This window comes from Clarias gariepinus, chromosome 10 (genome assembly GCF_024256425.1).
Source record: "Clarias gariepinus isolate MV-2021 ecotype Netherlands chromosome 10, CGAR_prim_01v2, whole genome shotgun sequence".
Taxonomy (NCBI): domain Eukaryota; kingdom Metazoa; phylum Chordata; class Actinopteri; order Siluriformes; family Clariidae; genus Clarias; species Clarias gariepinus.
The window spans coordinates 21,329,090-21,350,153 of NC_071109.1; the positions used below are offsets into that span (position 1 = coordinate 21,329,090).

Sequence of the window (21,064 nt, forward strand, 5' to 3'; positions counted from 1 at the left end):
TCCCCACATCCATGTTGAAAAAAATTTAGTGGAAAGACTTCCCAGAAGAGTGTGTAAATGTGTGTGTGTGTGTGTGTGTGTGTGTGTGTGTGAGAGAGAGGGGGGGGGGGGCAGTTATTACAGCAATTGGACAGTTAACAAAGACATGTACAGTAGGTGTTATAGTAAGATGTCCACATAGTTGTGGCAACATAGTACAGTATATCTAAATCTAACACAAATTACAACTATAATGCATATATTTTTGTTTTTGGAACTAATATCATTCAAATCCAGAAGCTGTTTTTTAAATATTTATTATCAAGAAATTCTTACTTTACATAACATTATTTTATCGTATAATTAGGTATTCAATGATCCACAGGATTGAGAAGCCCATAAATGTGTATAGAGACACATTTGGTTAAATGAACACACTTTTATATACAGTCACAGACAAGGGCAGTATTGTGAAAAAGGTTTTTGCACCCTGTTTAATTTTCTGCATTTTCACAGTGAATCTGGTTTATATTTTATTTTATTTGACACCTTGAAACTTTTCTTTTCGATGTGCTGCATAATTAAATGTTTGGATTGTATGGGAATTATATGAGACTATGAGGCATACAGGATGCTTATGTTTACTTAAAAGTGTAAATAATCAAACAGTGTGGCTCAACTAGCTCTCTCTGTCAGAGACAGTGTGCCGCAAAAACATCCACAAAATTACTTGAACACCTTCAAGTGTTCATATATTGATAATTTATCAAGTGGTCCACAAAAAAATATATATGTTCAGCCCAGACCTAAACCAGTGACTTCTTCTACAGAGGACATTGTATGTTGCAGAGCATTTACATTTGGTATTTCTGGTTGTAGTAGATGAGCCTGTTTTTTGGCACGGGTCTGTATAAGGAAGGGGTTTAAGGAACAATCCAGAAAGGTAATAAAAACACCTGAACCTAGCTTCCTGGTATGCGTGTTTTTTTCAGCATGTGTTACAGCCTGACTGCACCGGTAATGAAACGCACTGTGCAGTGGGTGTGACTTTACATATTCCCTATCCCTGATGTCTCCCAAGAAGTCTTATGAGGTTGCAGAAAGCCAGCTGTGCTGAGCAACTCCATGTGCATCTCCAATGTCTGGAGGTGACATTGAGTACTGATCAGTGCTCAAGAGTATATATATATAGTCCTTAGTAAAATCGGGTTGTGCAAAGATTTTAATAACCAAGGTTGGATTTGTGAAAAGGGATTGCATAAATGCTTGGAGGCTGAGCTGAGGAATTTTTACAGCAATATAAACATTTATCTTCCCGATATTTTTATAATGCTTAATGCTCTATTCCTCATAATTGTTGTATTGGTTAAGAAAATTAATTACCGTAGCCACTAAAGTATGCAACAATGCAGAAAACCACTTCAGGGGCAAATGCTTTACCACAGCACTGCATGTTTTCTATGTACATTTAAGTTCACACATACAGTAGAAAGCAAAAAAAATAATAAATTCCTTTAAAAAACATAAGTGCCATTTTTCTCTATCACAACAACATCCAAGAATCAATTTAACATACTGGGCGAAGAATAAAAATCCTTTTATAAAAATCCCTTAAGACACAACAATATATGGGATTATGTGAGATTTTGAGATACAAAAATGCTGTCTTTAAAAGTGCTTTCTTTGGTGGACATATAACACAAACAAACAAATCCTTTCAGAGATGTGTGTCCACAGTCATGGTGCTATAAAGACAAAAAAAGAAGGCCACAGATAATCTCATTCAGTGCTTTCCTGTAAGGTGCTAAAGCTAATGCCACAGATTAGACATTATGACTCTCCTATATTTACACTTCCATAATGGGCCGGAAGCAATGGCACAATGGCAGTGTTGACGTCTGGCACTGCACTACACTGCTCCCTGAATTTAAGGCCTGGCCCTGCACTGAATCCTGCATTTTATCATGCCTTGTCTCACTCGTGGCAAATAAGAGCTATTTAGCGAGCCAGACACAATTATCGTTATAATCTTCATCAGTTTTGCTAGCTGTGAGATCATTAATAGGAGGCAACAGAATGTTGCTTAGGTTCTTTGCTCCATGTTTAAGTTCTGTACAGCCTTCTGTAAAGAACTAGTGATTTTCCTCAATAACTCTTTACAGATTTTGATACGTCTGAGGTTTTCATGATGACGCTGGCCCGTTTTTCATGGATAGGGGGTGTGCCGGATGCTGCAGGAGGTTGAGATGGAGGGTGAGAAGTGGGCAAAAGGTTCCATGATCTTTCACTGTTAAAGGGACTATTAAAGGGAGGGGACGAAGTGTCCTGGACAGTTGTAATCCTGAAGTTGGGCTTTGACTGAGTGATAAAAGTGGACATACTGGGTAAAGACGTCCGTATTGCAGAGCTGTCCAGAACTGGCTTTGCTTCCACAGGATTAGTGCCCCACAGGTTTCGCATGTGCTGTGGAAAAGAAATTAATGCAAGTTCATAACATGGATCCAAAAAATATTGTTATTTTGACCTTGTTGATCCATGTAGTTTTTGACTCACCATATATTAAAATATATGAATAAGTGAATCGATATAAATTAATAAATCAAATAATATATGAGAAAGACACAGACAATAGCAAAAAGCTGTAATAAAACTTATTGCTGAAATTTATTGCTGTTTCCTCATCTGAGGAGAGCTGTGTTTTTCTGATAAAAGTGACAGCATCAGTACTCAAGAGTCTAGAGCTCTGGAGTCTGGAGATTTGAACCAACAATAAATCACCAAGTCACTTTACAAAACAAAACCATTACACATACAATAGCTAAGGTCCTTTACAGTACTTAAACTCCCGCAACAGTGGACCTTAACCAACTACATTTATGGCAAATTCAGTCATTAATTCTTACACAATTACCAACCACTACAGTTAAGTTAATTACTAACAACTCCCTTTATACTAAAAGCTTGTTGAAGCCTGTACTTGAGATTTCACTACTCTTTTTGCCACGTTGAAGCTCTGCATGATTCATCAGAGCACTGGAATGCAGAGAAACCCCACACTACCGCCTGTCCATCCTTGCACACCCACGCGCATGCACAGAGCACACATGCAGAGATATACAAACATTCATTCACACATAAATACATGCAAACTCTATATTCTACATGTTACTCTATTTTGAGCCCACACGGTTACTCAATGGGACTTTTCAGGGCAGCATATGAAGCAATAAACTTACGTTTAAATTTAGAAATTGAGTAAAAAAATAAACACAAGTCCAAGCGCCATTTAAGTCTTTCAATATTATTTACAGCTTCAATTGTTCTTTGCTGTAATGTCATTGTGGCTATCTCCACCCTGCAGTTAACTGCAAAACTAAACCTGCTTCCTGAATGCTTGTAAATCATCCCTGAAAATGACTATAAGGCCGATAACTCCATTCAGCTTCACTCTACTTCTTATTGAGTGTGTGTACCACAAAAGGGAAATTACACCACTTTCGGCTTTACAGTAAAAGCGATACCTGACACAAAATAACTTGAAACCAAAGGCTATGGTTTGCAAACCTTACATCTGCCAAAAACCCTCCGTTCAATTTAAACACTTACAACCGTACAGGTTTACGTCAGGCAAACCAGTCAATAGTGAGGTTAAAAGTTATGGTTTTGGTGTGTTTTGTCCAAACAATAAAAGTTTTCTTTGTAATTCATAAAGAAATAAACTGTCCTTTAGAACAGGTTACTTTAGAAGTAAAAAAAAAAAAAAAAACATTTTTAGATGTTTCTAAACTTGCTAAGTTGTCATCACACGACGTCCTTTTTTCTTTTTACTTTTCAGCTTTGCATGACAGGAACTGAAAATACAGGTTGAGCCACAGCCTGAACACTCTGCTCTCTGGAGACATTCCAGAAACTCCACTGTGTGGTCTAACTTCCTAAACCCTATAAAGGGAACTGTGTAACTCTACATCCCTCTTAATGAAAATTAACACAGCAGCCAATTTTACATTGCTGCTCAGAATCATCAGAGCTCATTGGAATTACTTGGTACAGTTTTACCATAATAACAAAAGGACCTACAAATCCTGGCAAAAATGAGGACTGAAATATGCTACAATGACTAGTATTCATTTTTGATCATAGGGATCCTGAAAAAGCTCCATGCAGTGCAGTGTCATATCAGTGTTTTTCAGCGTTGGCGCTTAAGACACAAACACGTGCCTGCAAGCATTACAGGAAGCAGACATTAGGGAGGGAGCAGATTCTGGGCAATACTTTGAAGTCATGTTAAAGAGGCAGTGCTATATTTACTTGGTTGCTAAACCATTCCCATCAATCTAGCTTGTTTTTGATTGGATTAATGCCACTATTTTATTCCTGGGACAAAAAAAACAAAAAAACACACATTAGCGATCTGTTTTTCTTTATGATATGCTAGTTTTGCACAAACCTCTTTGGAGTCTTCTTCACTCTGCACACTGTCTGTTTCACTCTCTGTGTAGAAACAGAGAAAAAGAGAGAGAATAGAGACTGATTACCCAAGGTTTTCCCGAAAGACAGGTTGCTGCAGCTAAAGAGGCACAAGTGAACAACTAAAGCACTTCCTTGTTTTCTTACACAGAAAGTGTTAAAAAAGTTACACACCAGGTATGGAGATATGCTTAGTCATGTTCTGATGAAAGTAGGCCAACAACATCTCTCAAGTTTTTGCTCTTATGGCTAAAACAAAGATTAAATTCAAGAAAAAGCTTTTTTTTTTGGGGGGGGGAAACATTAATATCTTTATCACAATTATAGGTACTGTAAAGGAGGTGGTATTGTATATAGGTAACCTATAGCTGGCAGGCAGAAATATGTCAGCGCCATCATTAAATAAAGTAAATATGGAAAGCTTTTTGCATGTTTTGTAATGTCAGTTAAGGTGTGTTTGACACCCAGAACTCGTTTGGGTGTGGCACTAAGCAGATAAAAAACCTGTTTGAAGTAATCATGGACAGTGCAGCCAAAAGTGCAAGTGAATGAGCGACTCAGTGCACAAACCCCACCTTTTAACCTTGTGTTTTTGTTTTTTGTTTGCTTTTTTTTCCAGATCAGATCAGAACTTCATTGGAAACAACACCTGTCTAATTGATATGTTTGTATTGAGTTTACCATAGCCTTATCTCTGCAATAAACATAAACTACAGTACAGCCGAGACAAATGCCAGTAATATTTCTGCTTAGGAATTAATAACTTTACTCATTTGCTGCAGCAATGAGAAAGCAAACAAAATAAGTGTGACATGGTGAGAATGGATTATAAATTAACTCTCTCTGCTCTAGGGTTGGCAGCAATAAACAAATGAGCAGTGACCTTGGTTAGAGTACAGCTGGATAGTTAACTATTACAGGCAGTGAATAAATCTGCATAGCAGGAAGAAATGCAAGGCTCAGTCTACTCAGGCCTCATTTGGCCTTTGTACTGTTCTAACCTTAAATGTGTTATCATAAGTAACAATAGTAGTAATAGAAGTAGTACTGCTACATAATTACTTGATAATGATAATTATTATTATTTTTGTCACTGTACCCATGGAAAAAGCTTAAGAATCATATGAACGAGAGAACACAGTCACGGTAAACTGAGTAATGATTTAAGTGAGCTTTACTCCAGCAGTAGTCTAATCAACACAGAGACACACAAAACAGAGAGTGTGTAAAACCTCCGTATGAGGACATTGGAGAGATCTGGAGCGGATAGGAGTGGCTGGAGCTCACAGCCTGCTCCTCATTCTCTGTAACCACCTCGATGGTCTGACATACTTCCGGGATAATCAGATGGTCTTCTGAGGGGCTGCGGCTCCCGGCTTCTGTGGAAGAGAAACAAGGAAGAGAGAGTAAATATGAAGAACAGGCAAGAAGGAACTGATGATGCATATGTGTGCGTATTTGTATTTTTGTAATTAGGGGAGTGAAAGGACTGTCTTGGAAGTAGTGTGTGGTAGCTGATGCAGACAGCTTCCTCTGGGTTTATAAGAGTTAATGGACGAATGGCTGAATAATTAAATTGGCATTTCCTTGTAAATGGTGTGGTGACGGCAAACAGACACAGATTCTGCTCTAATGATTCTGCTTTCTTTAACTTGGACTCTGACCCTGTAGGCCTATCTGATGGGAAGCTCAGCTGTTCCAATAGCAAAACATTAATAAAAATAGTGGCTAAAAATAAATGAGGGGCAGTATAAAGAACACTGGAACTGAACACATAAAAGTGTTTAGCTAGATTCTTTGATGACCAAAAGCAAAAGATTTGAAGCAGATTTGCAAAGCACGCCCTTTATGCAAATAGCAGACTTATACAGGCTGTGGATAAAAAACGAAGTTTAAAACAAAGTCATGTCACCAGTTTACTTTTGAAAAATATATATATATTCTAAAATATATGTATTAGAATAAAAATAAATTAAAGTATAAATGTGAGAGAATGACAAAGTACAACAGTTACAGAATAGAATGATTTAAAGACACAGTGTGAAAAAAAAACATGAAAAAAGCAAAAAACTTGTTTTTTGTGTTTGGGAATCTGCTGGGAATCTTGAACCAAACGGTGAGTCACGCTACTGAAAACAAGCCTAAAATAACAAACTTAATGGTTTGGAGCAGGAATAAAGTGGTCAGTCATGTTGTTTTTGCTCCTTTTTAACAAAACCACGTCTAACCATGATAAGCTGTGAATGTACCAATAATGTAAAAATACTCATTTAAATATAATATTGCATCTTGAGAGGTAGAAGAGTATATGGACTGGGTGAATAATGCAGAAATCTATTGTATAAAGCAGCATAAAGGACAATAGATATCCAATTAATATAGCAGAAAAATATTAGTTTATACAATGCGTTTGTTTGTGTATGAGTGGGTGTGTGCACATGTGTGCGCATGAGTGTTCAGGGATTTGTTTACCTGTTTCTGTGACAGTGTGATCTGCTTCCTGCTTGACTGCTTGTGCTGCTGCACTTCTTGTGGAGCCATTGGTACTCTCCCAGGCAGAGGACACAAGGCATTGCTGCTCCTCCTGACACACACACGCAGACAAACACACGCGCGCAAACACACACAGAGTTTAGTCAGACACAACAAAATGGATTTTATCCTCTTCATTATTAGTAAAATTACCACCACGTTTTATAGCAATACAACTGGAACATATATGCATGTGACGAATGTGAAATATCTACAGTAATGTATATTATCCCCAAATATTAAAATTTCTGGAAGCAGAACATCATACTCCTTTACATTTTTTGTAGCTTTACAGGTATGAGAGCAAATATGAAATATAGGCAGTGTGACAAGATCTATAATTATCTTGTCATGTCATTAACATTTTTAACAATATAAATCTGTGCTTGAAATGATGAAAATTCCACATATGGATGATTTTTTTCATCTTCACATAACATCTACATGTCTACATGAAAATAATCCATTCTCCACATTATTCAACCAACTGTTTAGGTGACTGTGGATCTGTTTTTAAGGGATAAAATAAATATGGTAAATATATGATAAATGCTAGAAACTCACCTTTAACTTTATGTCTACATCAGGTCTCTTCTTTCCTATTAGGCAAGAAGCATTTCCATAAATTATAGCATATCATTTTAGCTCTTGCTAACAAATTATCTGTTTGCAGTACAGGCTCTATGAGTGTGCACTTGTGTTGGTGGCTGAGACAGATACTAACCTCTCTTTGACTGTCTTTCTGATGCTGACAGCATCTTGTAAACCCTAAAGGCATTTGTTCCTTTTTTGATGCTTTTATCTTTCACCTCCTCAATGTCAGGCAGGGAGTTCATGGCACAGCGGAAGTTTGCCTTCCATGTTTTGGGGTCGGGTTTGTCCACGCCTGGTTGGTATTTGCCTAAATAATAACAATATGCACAGTCAGTCAATCAGTCTAAAATTGTACTTGTGTGAGTGACAGTGTTTTTGGAAACACCTATGTGTGTGTACTTGCACACATACCTGTGTGTATGGCCCAGTTTCTAAACAGAGGTGCATCTTTCTCTACATCCCAGCCATGCCGTGCAGCATGCATCCATGGAATCTGAAAAATCTTCTTTTCCTACAAGTGTGCGCATTCCAAACAAAATTACATCAAACATTATCACATGGTCTGTTCTGTGTGTGTGTTCAGCAAATATCAAATACATTCAAGGTAAACAATCATGTTTGTTGCTACAAATGTTTACATTTTATATTTAAAATATATTCCTCGTCCTTCCCAATAAAATATTTATTTATTTATTTTGTAAATTTTGGACAAACATAATTTTATTAATTAATGTATATTTTCTAATTAAACAAAAGTATAAACAAATTGTATTTATGCTAAGCTAATGCAGTGCTGAAAATTTCTTGACAACTTATACTTAACAATTAATTCTTATTTTTTACAACTATAACTTTTTGACACATTGGCCTTCTGTATTGATCAGCATATTGTTAGTTAACGATGATGAAAAGACATTTTCCTCCATTTTAAACAAAAAACAATAAACCTACCCTATTAACCCATTTAAGTCCTGGTATTTTACACGAGTTTATTTGTTCCTCCAGCCATGGTCTCATACGCATTCTCTCCACGGGCATAGTGGTCTATGGACAGAGAAACAGAGAGCAGTGAGAGAGAGAGAGAGAGAGAGAGAGAGAGAGAGAGAGAGAGAGTGAGAGTAATAGAGTTATCTGGATTGTGTCATCCTTAGATAACTACACTTCTACCACAGGCTTACATTCCTTCATTCATGTACAGGAAACAAAGCCAGGAAAAAGTCAGTAAATAATGAGCCTAATGTATTAAAATGCTGATATATTTTCCAGTTATAAAATGGATTAGTGCCCTTGTCCAAATGGTTTATTGGAAAACAACTGTCCTGAGTCGTCTAAGTTTCCTAACTTGTGCAATGTTCTTATGTATCCTGAAAGCCTGTAACACACCAACACAAATATGTGAAGGAAATACTTCTCTATAGACCACCTCAATATCACAGGATGCCTTAGGCTAGGTTATGTTTTGTTTTCCAAGCTATTTGCTCAGTCTGTGTTTGTGTTTTTTTTTTCTTTTTGTGAAATTGTTCTAAAAAAAAGGGGAAAACAAAAAAAAATAGCAAAACTGCAGTGTTGCATAAAATTTGTCCTTTTTTTTCCATCCTATCGTAAATCTGATATCAAAGAAAGGCTATAGAAATACCTCTTGACTGGGACTATTTTCCTGCTCTGTACTGATTTGAATATTAAGGCTAGCCCTATGGTGTAAAGACTTAAAAGTCAGTGATCTCTTTTCCAGAAGTGCGTCCCATGTCTGCACTACAGGCCAAACTTTTGAAATTAAAACTGTAAAAATAAACAACTTCTTTTTTTTTTTTTAACAAGTAACAGAAAGCAATAGCATTACCAACGATGGTTTTGTGTTGTTGGTTTTTTTTGTGCTTAAATTCTATATTAAGTAAATGTTCCAACAACCCTAGATGTTGCGTTATTTGTTTGCAAATTGGCCAATAGGCCAAAATATGGAAAATCAGAAAAAATCTACAGCTTTCTTTAAAACATACTGCCTGTCATGTAATTCTGCACATCACTAAACATGCACATCTTTAAACCTCATGACTAATCTCGAACTCTCCTCCTTCATCTCAGAGTTAGGAACAAGTACCTTAAGCCACATGGTCAGTATATCACTTTCTACAGTACGTAATAACGTTATGACAATTGTTTTTTTCACTTATGAATATACTGAAAATCATTGATCACACTATTCTGGTTGTGCGCTGAAACTGAAAAAGGCTTTACTACTTTAAAAACATAAATTTTACAACAGGGTATGTATACCTCATGCTTAATAGTTGTTGTTTTTTTAAGTGGTTGATTTGGCATGGCATACGATGAGGGTTTGATCTCTTGCTCCACTGCTCTAACTCTTATGACCAGATCTAACTCTGAATTTAATTCAGAGTCCTACAGTAGGCACAAAGCAAGAGCACTCATACTCAAACAAGTTACTTATTTACAAACTCAAACGCCACTGCAGATTGTAGAGACTTAGAAGCTCTTAAATCAATGTACAGTAGGATATATTTTACTGTACAAATGAATAGACAATAATAATAAATAATAATTAAATGATAATAAGTCAAAAATTTACAAACGCATTCTAACACTCCTGTAGGTAGCCTGTATTACAAAAAAGAGCACCGTCACGTTTCTCTTTAACTCGACAATTTTGTTACCGTGTGTTACTGAAAAGTTAATGATAAACACACGCGCACACATCTCAACGTGTATATATGAAACTTTTCAATACAGTTGAAAATGCTAACTCACAGTGTCCTCGGTTAACAGCATTCTCTTCTCACAGCAATGTCATGTAAATACAGATGGGTTTTTAGCACGGAAAACACACACTCTCTCACTTGCACACGCACACACACACACACACACACTCTCCCGCCTAGACTCGCTCTGACCGTGAACTGTCAAACTGCCCCCCAACTGCAAGTTCACCGTCCACCAATCCCTTTTAGAGCGTCAAGTCATTTCAAAAGTGAAAATAAGCATTCCCAGATCCCGCTGGATGAAAACACTCCAGCACTTTCGATTCTTTCTCTCTCTACAGCGGTGCGCGCGCGGCAAAGCTACATGAAGCTAGCGCTCTTACAATCATCGGCCCCATAAATAAGAAACGCGGAAATGGCTTTACCTGCAATTCGAGATTAATTCCGCACTCGGAACAAGTCCGCAATGTGGCCGCGAATGCACACGGGTGGCTTTAATTCGCGAGTGTCGAGAGCAAAAACGAAAAGTTTAAGCAAATTTCAAGTCCAGAACGAAAGCAAAACAAGTAAAGGAAACAGTGCTTCGTGGAAATCCCCTCCCGAATTGTGTATGTGTGTGTGTGTACGTATGTGTGTGTGTGTGTGTGTGTGTTGTTCTGGTTGCAGCGCGAGAGGGCGCTAAGCTGCGTGTCGGGGCGCGCGCCTCGTTTTCATTTTCACTTCCCCGCTTTTCTGTAGCGTCTTAAAGCGAAGACAGCCGGAATAGAAACTCTACAGAATAGGCAAGAACCTAAGATGATAAGAACTGTGACTAAATGTGTGTGTTGGTAGAACTGGCCTTGCTGTAGTTGTCAGAAATGCCCTTGCTTTTTTGTCTCTAGATTTTGGGACACTTGCTATTGACACTGACTTACAGGGAAGGGTCAATCTAATACCTACTGTAGTAAAGGCAAATTTATTTTTTGGGTGTTTATTTATTCACCGGTCCAGTTTGTTTTCTACAAAGTGGTGCTTTGGTTGGTGCATCCTGTAGTATTATTATTATTATTATTATTATTATTATTAATTCATCTCTTGCCTACAGGGTATATGGGGCCCTGGAGTTTATCCCAGGGGGCTTAGGGCATGACACGGGGAATACCCTGGACAGGGTGCCAATTGATTGCAGGGCACACGCGCACACACACACACACACACACACACACACACACTACGGACAATTTTGAAACGCCAGTTACCCCAATCTGCATGCCTTTGGACTGCGGGAGGAAATCAGAGTCCCCCGGGGGAAACCCACCATACACAGGGAGAACATGCAAACTCCACAGAGAAAATGCAAATTCCATGCACACAGACTCGAGGTGGGAATAGAACCCCAACCCTGGAGGTGCGAGGCCACATTATTAACCACTGCGTGCCGCCATAGTATTATTCTTAATTTATGGTTAATGAGAGGATGGTGAGGTTTGGAGGTTTTATAGGATTTGAAGATGAGTGGTAATGTTTGAAGGATTTCGTAAAAAAAAATACGATTTGTATATGTGTGATGATGTTTGTAAGGGTTTGTAAAGAGTTATTATAATTGTTATTATGATTTTTATTATGAACCATATTAATATTATACACCATAACCAACTTAATCATTTGTAGAGGGTTTTAGTTCTTTGTAAAGTTTATAAAGGTTTATAGAGGCATGGTGAGGTTTGTAAGGAATTAATAGTAAACATAATACTAATAGGCTTATTATTATTATTATTATTCAGGCCCACGATTTGTTAGTAGGCCTTTGCTGTCATGCACTCCCAAACCAATTTAATAACATATGAATCTGACCAAGAAAAGTGTTGACTTGCATTTGCCCAGCAAGCTTCATGAGAAAGCCTCTCTTTCTTTTAATTTAAAATCTACAACATCTACATGCAAAACAATTAAGATAATTAATTAACTATTTTTAAGTATGAAATAAGTTTATGCTTATCTTAGAAGCAAATGTCAAAAATAAGCAGTAACTAATGTCATTATTTTTCACAAAAAATTAATAACAATATATTTTATTAGTATACAATATCATCTTATTTAACTTATTAGTTTTATACTAGGTCGTAAATAGGTCATAACAAAATAAATCTGCTTAAAAATGATTAAATATAAAAACTAAATCTATACATTTGAACAAATAAACTGAAGCATATCAAGATGCAACAATGTATATCGAGAACCAACTTGGGATACAAAGTAACCACAGAAACACTTAAACAGAGTAATAAGCAACTGTGATACATTGTCAGAGTACTATTTAGGCAGTAAAATGAGCACACTGATACTTGTTTAAAGAAATGAAAAAGAATGTAATGTTGAATGTAAAACGAATGTGAATCTTAAGTGTGATGTTGGACCAGTTCTGCTTTCCATTCTGTTTAAAAACAAAAAATATTGTGCTCTTTACCGCAATGAGATTGTGTAAGGGATAGTGAAATCTGATTATGAAAGTATGAATAAAAATATTATGTAATTACTCTATAATACACAGTTGCACATATTTGACTATTGTGCTTCCACCATTTGATTTACCAATTGAAAGAGAACTTGACAATTAGACATTATTATGATGATGGTGATGATTATAAAAAAAATATTATTTAGAAAGAAACAGTAAGGACACATTAAATCATTTGGAAAATAACAGGAAATGTGAGTTGTGGAACACAAGTTCATATAGGGGTTGCCTTGCAAAAAATGCTGTTGGGGGAAATATTAATGTTAGTGCAGTGTATTCACATGAGGGGTTAAACCTATTAAACCAAAGCTATGTTTTACTTCATGTCTTTATTGCCAATGTAAACATCTCTGTTGTTAAATTATAACATGTTACATGGTACAGAACACAGTTTAACAATTTTTATTACACAAAACATACAAAAATGTGCTTGTAAATGGTTATGCTTCTGGAATTACATTTTGTTGCTGCAGATGCTGCATAGTAATTCAACCACATTACTATAACAAAAATATTTCATCAAAAGAGATTTTATTAACTTAATTTGGAAAAAGAATCACTTTGGAAAGTACAGATCTTTGGTCAACATGGACACGATGCATGGTATTTGTTTTTTGTCACTGAATCCAGGAGTGGTGGAGCTAGACTGGAACTCCAGCGCCACCTTGCGGTTTACACGTGTCATGAGCTGCATAATCTCCAGCTCCCTGCCATACTTACTCAGCATTTCACAAAGGCTGGATATAAACCAAGAGCCATTGGCTGTGTTTCTCCAAGCATAATAACCTGTAGGGGGAGTATGACAATTACAACACACACACACACACACACACACACACGGCAAAGGTTTGAATACACAAACCATCAAGGGTATAATCACATCATTAAGTGTACTAAACCATAAAACATATAACGTGAACTAAAACATTACACACTCTTTACATACCTGTTTTTTTTTACAATTTGGCTATGTAGAACTATTTAACAATCTATGGTCAAACATTTAGTAGTAGTAAAAAAAAAAAAACTGGCCTAACAGTGAGGGTCCAACAACTCAATCAAGTATTCAACAGCATATCTCAAATATTTTCAATGGAATGAAGGTCAGGACTCATCAGTGAAGAAAAAAAATCTATTAATGGAATATAACCTGTTCACTCAGTACAGTCGGGCATTCAGGTGACTTAATTTTATTGCCACACAACTTTGCTGAGCCTGACACACCCATCAACTACACCTGACCTCAAAAGCAATACTAGATTATAACAATCACCCTGGCACACCCATTACTCTGGAACAGGGTAAATCTGGACTCATCAGACCACATGCTCGACATTCTCCACTGCTCTATAGTCCAATCTTATATGCTCCATTGCAAATTGAAGCCTATTTCTGATTATTCACACTAACAAGTGGTTTTCTTATAGCCATATAGCTTTTTAGTCTTAATCTTGTGAGTGCACATTATACATGTGGAAAAGCTCTTACTTTTGCTATTAAACAGAGTTGTGATTTCTATTGTGGATTTTTTTTTTAATTAAGTCTTCAACAAGCCTGAAGTGATCTATTACTTTTGCTCATGTTTTTTTCTGACTATTTTCTGATTATTGAAACCACTGTCCATCCACATTTTAAAAAGGCACTGGACAATTCTTGACGCAGTTCTCATAATTTCAGCAATTTCCTTGCAATGACCACAGGATAGGATGTTTAAGAAAATTGAGAAGTTGCTCAGTTAGACATAAAAATTTTCACCAGCTACAGCTAAAAAATCTTTTACATTTTTTAAGGTAAATCTAAATGGGGTTTTATTTGTCCAGGAAGTTTACTGCCAAGGTTTAAAATATATCACTTTACTCTGTTTTAACTCTATTTACTTTGCTCTGTTTTAACTGAGTTTTAACTTTTAATTAGAATGTCTGCCTAAACAAAATAAAGATTTACAAATGTTTGCATTCTATATGTTAAGCTGCTTTCAGATGTACATGTATAGCATTTTATTTCCCGTCAGCACTGACTACAACAAATCACACGGCCATTGCTTTCCATGATTTCTGTAGCTGCTGCTTTGCTCAACTTAGGATTCTTCTCTGGACTTGAGCTTTCATTAATATAAAGTATTTCATTTAATAAAAAGTTTTGCATTTGCATCCTTTTTTCACCACTTCAGTCCAACATCTATGATAATTTTTAAGCAGTACCATTTTTTTAATCATAGTTGTTACTGTATTTAGCTTGATTTAAAAGTAAAAATAAATATGGAAAAGTTTAGATTGTGACAGTGTAGGTTGTAATTCAATGGACTACCATGAAACTGACTATCTGGTACAATACAATAGTACAGTACCACTACCATGCCCTACCTGGAGCAGTAGAGTATGCATACAAGAAGTCTGCTTCAACAGGAATCCTGTGTGTGGACTCTGAATCACTAACACTGTCTGTTTCAATACCAGGATCCAAATCTGTTCCACGACAAGCCTGTACAAAAGAGAGAAATATATTTTAACTCACAGTGACCCATACTGAGAATTATCCTCTTAAGCAGTGAAAAAAAAATCCACTAAATTCCATTTAATCACGTGCAGCATAATTTGGGGCTTTGCATTGATTAATAGAGGCAGAGATTAAGAGGCAACTGGGTAACAAATCATACTGACTGACAAGAACAGATGCAGGTAAATAGCTCACCGTCATTCATTGTTAATTCTTTCATTTAATAATTTTTAGTAAGCTCTTTATTCTGGTTATAGATGCAGAGTCCATATAAGGAACATTAGGCATGAGGCAGAAACCCAGAGGAAACCTTTACATGCACATAAAGAACATGTGATACTCCAAACAAGCACTAACCAAAGCTCAGGATTGTACTGGGGGAACTGAAGCTGTAAGGTAGCAAAATTTCTGATATACGGTACATTGAAGAAAAAAAAAAATAAGGGCGGAGTTTACAATCAATAAAATATATGTTGAAAAAATAATGGTACATAATAGTAAAAACAATGTTGATGATAAACTTATTAAATAGAATTTTGTACATTTACAAACTTAATTTATTTTAGTAAAACAGATCAGCGTTAAATGATGACATTCCTTTGTTCAGCAGACTTTTCCTACTGCTGTGAAGAAATGCATTGTAAATAGCCTAATGGTTCTAGTGTAAATTTGAGAAGATTTTAATGTTGTCAAAAAATATTTAAATCGGCCACAAAGAATGCTGTGATGGAACTTATCATATTAAGACAAAATTGTTCAATGTCCAGCTAAAACATTTTGTTAGCAAACTAAATCTAACTAATCAGACTGATTTTTGGTCATGTGAGTAAAGGAGTGCACGTTTAAAGAGAATGCATTTCTCAGTGTCTGTGTGATTTTCGTCCACCTGCTAAAACACAAGACAGGTGGAGTGGCTACACCAGTGGTTCTCAAAAATTTTCTGTCATTCCCCACTTAAGGGTGTGGGCGAATTTTCAAGCCCCACTTGTCAACAAAATGATAACGAAAACGGCCAAGTGTACTATTTATTAAAATATAAATTTTTAAACCAATAAGATCAAATAACGCCAAGTTCAAAACAGATAAAATACACGTGCAATTGTTATAACAGGCTTACTTCAAGATTTCTTTTAAAGAAGTCGAGTGGCTTATTAACGTGACTGGGGTGTGTTGTCCCTAACTGTCCTACTTTGTTGTGTCTCATGCTGTCTGCTGCCAGCGGTTTAAGACACAAAACACACACGGGACTCTCCTCTGCCCCACCATCCCCACCATGAATCCAAACACAACATATAGGCTTCATCATAGGCTTTTTGGTTGATTAGGCTAATAGTGCTGAATCACCTGCTTTTTTGTGGTCCATGTAACAAATGTATCCGTTGACGTTATTATGCCCACTACATACAACATGGGACATATAACACCTGTTTGTGTCCGCGGTAAAGTTAGTTTTATATTCGCATCTCCGAATTCAATAGCTGCGTAAATAAACCTGCGAATAATATACCCAGATATATTTCCTCTCTACATTGTCTTTCAGCTACATCCGCCTTAAATTATACATGTTTAAAAGCATAAACACCTTTATTCTCTACAGGACAAAGGATGATTTAGATACAGAAACATCAGCATACACATTGGAATAAATGAAATTACATAGATAATACTGAATGTTTCCTTATATATTGTTCCTCTGCAATTAACATGCCAACGTTAAACCGTTATTGTTGCACTATGGTTCCACTTTTTCTCTGATGTTATTTTATTTACTTGTATTAATGATCCATTTCTTTTCATGTGATTGTTTAGTTTCGAGTGTCCGATCTTTATTGTCAATAAAGAAAAGCATGAATTAGAATAGGTACTTTCTTATTATTTTCCACTAATTCCCTCCCGTTCATTGCGCCCCACCTGTCATGTCAGTATTCCCCACTAGTGGGGCGCGCCCCACACTTTGAGAACCACTGGGCTACACTAAATCGCCTGTTAACACAAGTAAGTGTTTTAACATGGTGTTTATTTTGACGGGTGTCCAGTGTTTACAGAATAGGCTTTAGATTTTCAGAGAACATATTAAGCATGCATTTGTGTACTATCGCATAATAATTTAAATTCAGACCTGAATAATGAAAAGTTTAGGTTTGCCAACCAGTGAGTGACACCGATCCCCTCGAAAGAGTCCTGTCAGTTCTGTCAACTGCAGGCTTCCATCAGTGCCGTAGATCACTCCTTCATCCCCATGACTTAGAATCACACACACAAACATGGCTGACATGCTGTGGTCTTCTCTGGATACTTAATGAACAAAAAAAGAACTGTTACAATTCTAGCACACATTTCAACAGTCAAAAATAGGTGAAGAAAGCAAAGTTAACATCCAATGAAAAAAAAATATATATATATAAACTGATAATTAGGCATAAAACAATCAAAACAAAAGAAAGGGGAAAAGAAACTGTTTTTAGTTTTCGATTTTATACTGATTGATATATGTGGAATATCAGTGCATAAAAACCTGATGTTAAAAGCTCTCGCATCTGTGAAACAGTTTGGTCATTGTGGTTCACAGTCTTGAAGCCCAGCTCAGAGAAGACTTTTATTATATTCCCAGCATCAACGTCGGTCCCATTGCGTTCGTTCATGCCTCCAAAAGAAATTGTAAAATATATAAGACATTTATAAAAACGGATCAAATAAAAAACAAATACTGCCTGTTTTAAGTTTCACCTGTATGTTTCGCAAAATTTTTGTTGTTGATGATAACACATTTTCCAAGTTTGGGGAAGTCCATACGGTATGCATCTGAGTCAGATACTGTGTATGCTTTGGCATGAATAGTTTCACTGTGAAAAGTCACCCTAAAGTGAATGTGAAAATTTAAATGTGAAAGAAGACAGTCCACTTTTACAACAGCAAAACACAGATATCACAAATATTTAGTTAGGTTTTTTTTTTTAAACATCCTTAACATATCTAACATCATCATAAAATTAAGGAAATCTTTTAATCCAGTTAATCTAATAAATCTGATTAATCTATTGAATATATTATATACTGTTACCCTAATTAGCAAAAGATTTTTGTTTATGTTTAAAGTTGTTAAAAGTGTTAAAAAATGCTATGCATTAAAAAGCAATGCATAAGACCCTGCTGAAGTACAAACCTTCAGGAAAAAGACTTGAAACATTGACAATTGATCAAAAAACTTGGTAAAGCTGAAAAAAAGTAACTAAAAATAGGACTGGAACGTCCCATCTTTAGAAACTCTTAAAAAAATTTGATCATCGTATTTAGTAATCATATCATGGTTACTAAATCAGATGATCACTAGTATTACTTTATAAGTAGTACATTTTAAAATATAAACAACCATAAGATTTTTACTTTGTGGAGTCGATCTTCTTGGCATCCACTTGGTCTTCTCCACCTGCTCTACCACAATTATTCACACTCGACATGGTCTCTGAAAGAGTAAGGCAGTATTTGTATTCGTTTTTAGAAACTTTTTCCTTGGAAAAGATAAAGGGACATTTGAGCTCAACAGCCTACTATCAGAACCAACATCTGCAGGGATTATTCATTTTAAAATATATACTGATAGTGACTCATGCATGAAAATATCTGAGCTGATTGTCATTATCATCACCCTGTTTATACATGTTCATGCTTTGCTACCTAAAATGCCAAAGTCCCTATCTTTCATTATGCATAATAATATGTATGTACGTAAATCATATTTATTATAATAATTTATTTATTGATATATGTTTGCCATTCAATGGACTAGTAGCTTTCACTTTCTTTTTGGACGATTTTCAATTTTTGTCACTGATATAATGTGCGTGACAGTCAACTGTGGGTTAAAGTTCAAGTTTCTACACCTAATCAAGACGACCAAGTTACTTTAAAAAAATGCAAAGTCATGTTCAAAAATTGTTTTGCTCTTGGCGTGCCTGGTTTCAGAATATAGAAATATGCAAAACATTTAAATACACTCATTATATTACATGTCAGATTAATTTCAGTAAAAGTTTATGTAGTTGTTAAACACGCTAATCTACAGAATTAAACACTTTTTTTTCCACAGACCTAAAACATTTCCTTTTCAGTAAAGATAAATGCCATTCAACTTAGATTAGGACTAGAACAGACTTAAAACTAACACAGTAACCAACACAACAGCGGTTATAGTTTTGTATAAAACAATATAAATGTTTTTTAAAAACAAAAACTTACAAAGTGTTCTTCAAAGTTCAGAAGTGAAGTTGGGAGTGACGGTGTAGTGAACTCGGACCGAAAGCAGTAAACACCTCACCTCTGACCGGAGCCTTCAGTTAAAACGCTTTGACCCGCCCACTCAAACAAAACCAGCCTGAGCCTGAGTGCGTCATCATCATAATGACCGACATGCACTGCGGCTTTCTGACACGCGCACGCACCAAAAACAGTAATTGGGCTGTAATTCTTAGGACGTCCGTCTGCCCTGTACAAACTAACCAGACCAAATCTTTATTATAATACACTCCCACTCACTGTATATGCTGTGAAGAATATCCCAGGAGACTTGGGGCACCAGGCAGGGTACACCCTGGACTGAACTTCCCCTAAAATTCCAATTTGAGTACAGCGAGAGTAAATATTAGGTAAGTGTTTTATTATAATTGTTCGCCCATCACTCTGACTGTCTATACCGCTTTATCCTGTCTTTAGGGTTGCGGGAAGGGAAGCATGCAGAGAAGGATGCAGGAATCGAACCCTGGCGGTGCAAAACATTTACATTTGCATTTACATTTGGCAGACATCCTTATCCAGAGCGACTTACATTTTTTTAAAAATCTCATTACACATCTGAGAAGTTGAGGGTTAAGGGCCTTGCTCCAGGGGCCCAACAGTGGCAACTTGGTGTTTGTGGGGTTTGACCAACCACTAAGCTACCCTTGGCTCAGACGACACCGTGCTACCTCATTATAATACACTGGACTAGGGTTAGAGAACTGATGCCGTCTCACTGTACCACATTTACATGAATTAATGGGAAGTCCAGCTTCCCCTAAAATTCTGTTAGAATAAAAGTAAACATTTTGTAAGTGTCTTATTATTATTGTTTGCCCCTCTTGGGGAAATTCAACATTGTAGAAAATGTTCTTACAGTATGTTATTACTGTTCCTTTAACACCAGAATTGTGTTGTGTGACTCTGGATTTTGGGCTAAGGGATTTTTGCATGGAAAAAAAGAAACATCCCAACGTTTATTGCACAATGCAGTTTTTGCTGGTTCCACACAGATCCCTAGAATCAAGTGTCAAAATTTATTTACACCACAGTCACTACTGTGGAGATGTGAATATGTTGCATCAGTTCCTCTGTAACTGCGGTTTGAGCAAAAATGGATGCCCCACTTTTGGTTTGCACAAAAGAAGCTGAGATTATTATTATTTTTTAGAGGGTGTCTCTAGTGCCCTTATTTATCAAAGACTTTTCGTGCATTATGAAGAAAGTGTTTAGATATCTTCTAAACAAAATTTGGACCTAAGGAAGTTATAATAAGACATGGATTTATCACTACAGGCCTGAGAGTAAACAGCATGTATGAAATGGAAACAACCTCAACCTTTGGGTCCCCTAAAGGGACTCAACCATTACAATTTTAATTTCCCTTTGGAATTAATAAACAATTCTCTCTCTCTCTGTCTACCTACCTGTCTATCTCTTTTTGTATAGCCAATCAACCAAATGGTAATAAACATGACTGAAATTTCAAACTATACCGACGCAAAATAGA

General features: G+C 36.3%; 2 protein-coding genes across 3 annotated transcripts; both read right to left on the minus strand.

Moving 5' to 3' along the window:
- Window positions 1-280: 280 nt before the first annotated feature.
- irf2b (interferon regulatory factor 2b) lies at window positions 281-10,914 on the minus strand. Of its 2 annotated transcripts, none has more exons than XM_053505673.1 (9): window positions 10,715-10,914; window positions 8,524-8,616; window positions 7,984-8,083; window positions 7,703-7,879; window positions 7,543-7,577; window positions 6,919-7,030; window positions 5,679-5,825; window positions 4,427-4,470; window positions 281-2,442 (listed from the first exon to the last, which is right to left on the minus strand). In XM_053505673.1, exons 2-9 carry the CDS (start codon window positions 8,608-8,610, stop codon window positions 2,125-2,127), a joined length of 1,020 nt encoding a protein of 339 aa, XP_053361648.1. In that variant the 5' UTR covers window positions 8,611-8,616; window positions 10,715-10,914; the 3' UTR covers window positions 281-2,124. The 2 variants fall into 2 exon arrangements, with proteins under 2 accessions (XP_053361648.1, XP_053361647.1); XM_053505672.1 differs by lacking the exon at window positions 10,715-10,914 and adding an exon at window positions 10,339-10,669.
- Window positions 10,915-12,319: 1,405 nt separating this feature from the next.
- On the minus strand, window positions 12,320-19,678 carry casp3b (caspase 3, apoptosis-related cysteine peptidase b). Its single transcript, XM_053505671.1, has 7 exons — window positions 19,519-19,678; window positions 18,667-18,745; window positions 18,010-18,140; window positions 17,798-17,926; window positions 17,402-17,577; window positions 15,150-15,267; window positions 12,320-13,572 (listed from the first exon to the last, which is right to left on the minus strand). The coding sequence occupies exons 2-7, from the start codon at window positions 18,738-18,740 to the stop codon at window positions 13,343-13,345; spliced, it is 858 nt and encodes a 285-aa protein (XP_053361646.1). The 5' UTR covers window positions 18,741-18,745; window positions 19,519-19,678; the 3' UTR covers window positions 12,320-13,342.
- Between the last annotated feature and the right edge of the window lie 1,386 nt (window positions 19,679-21,064).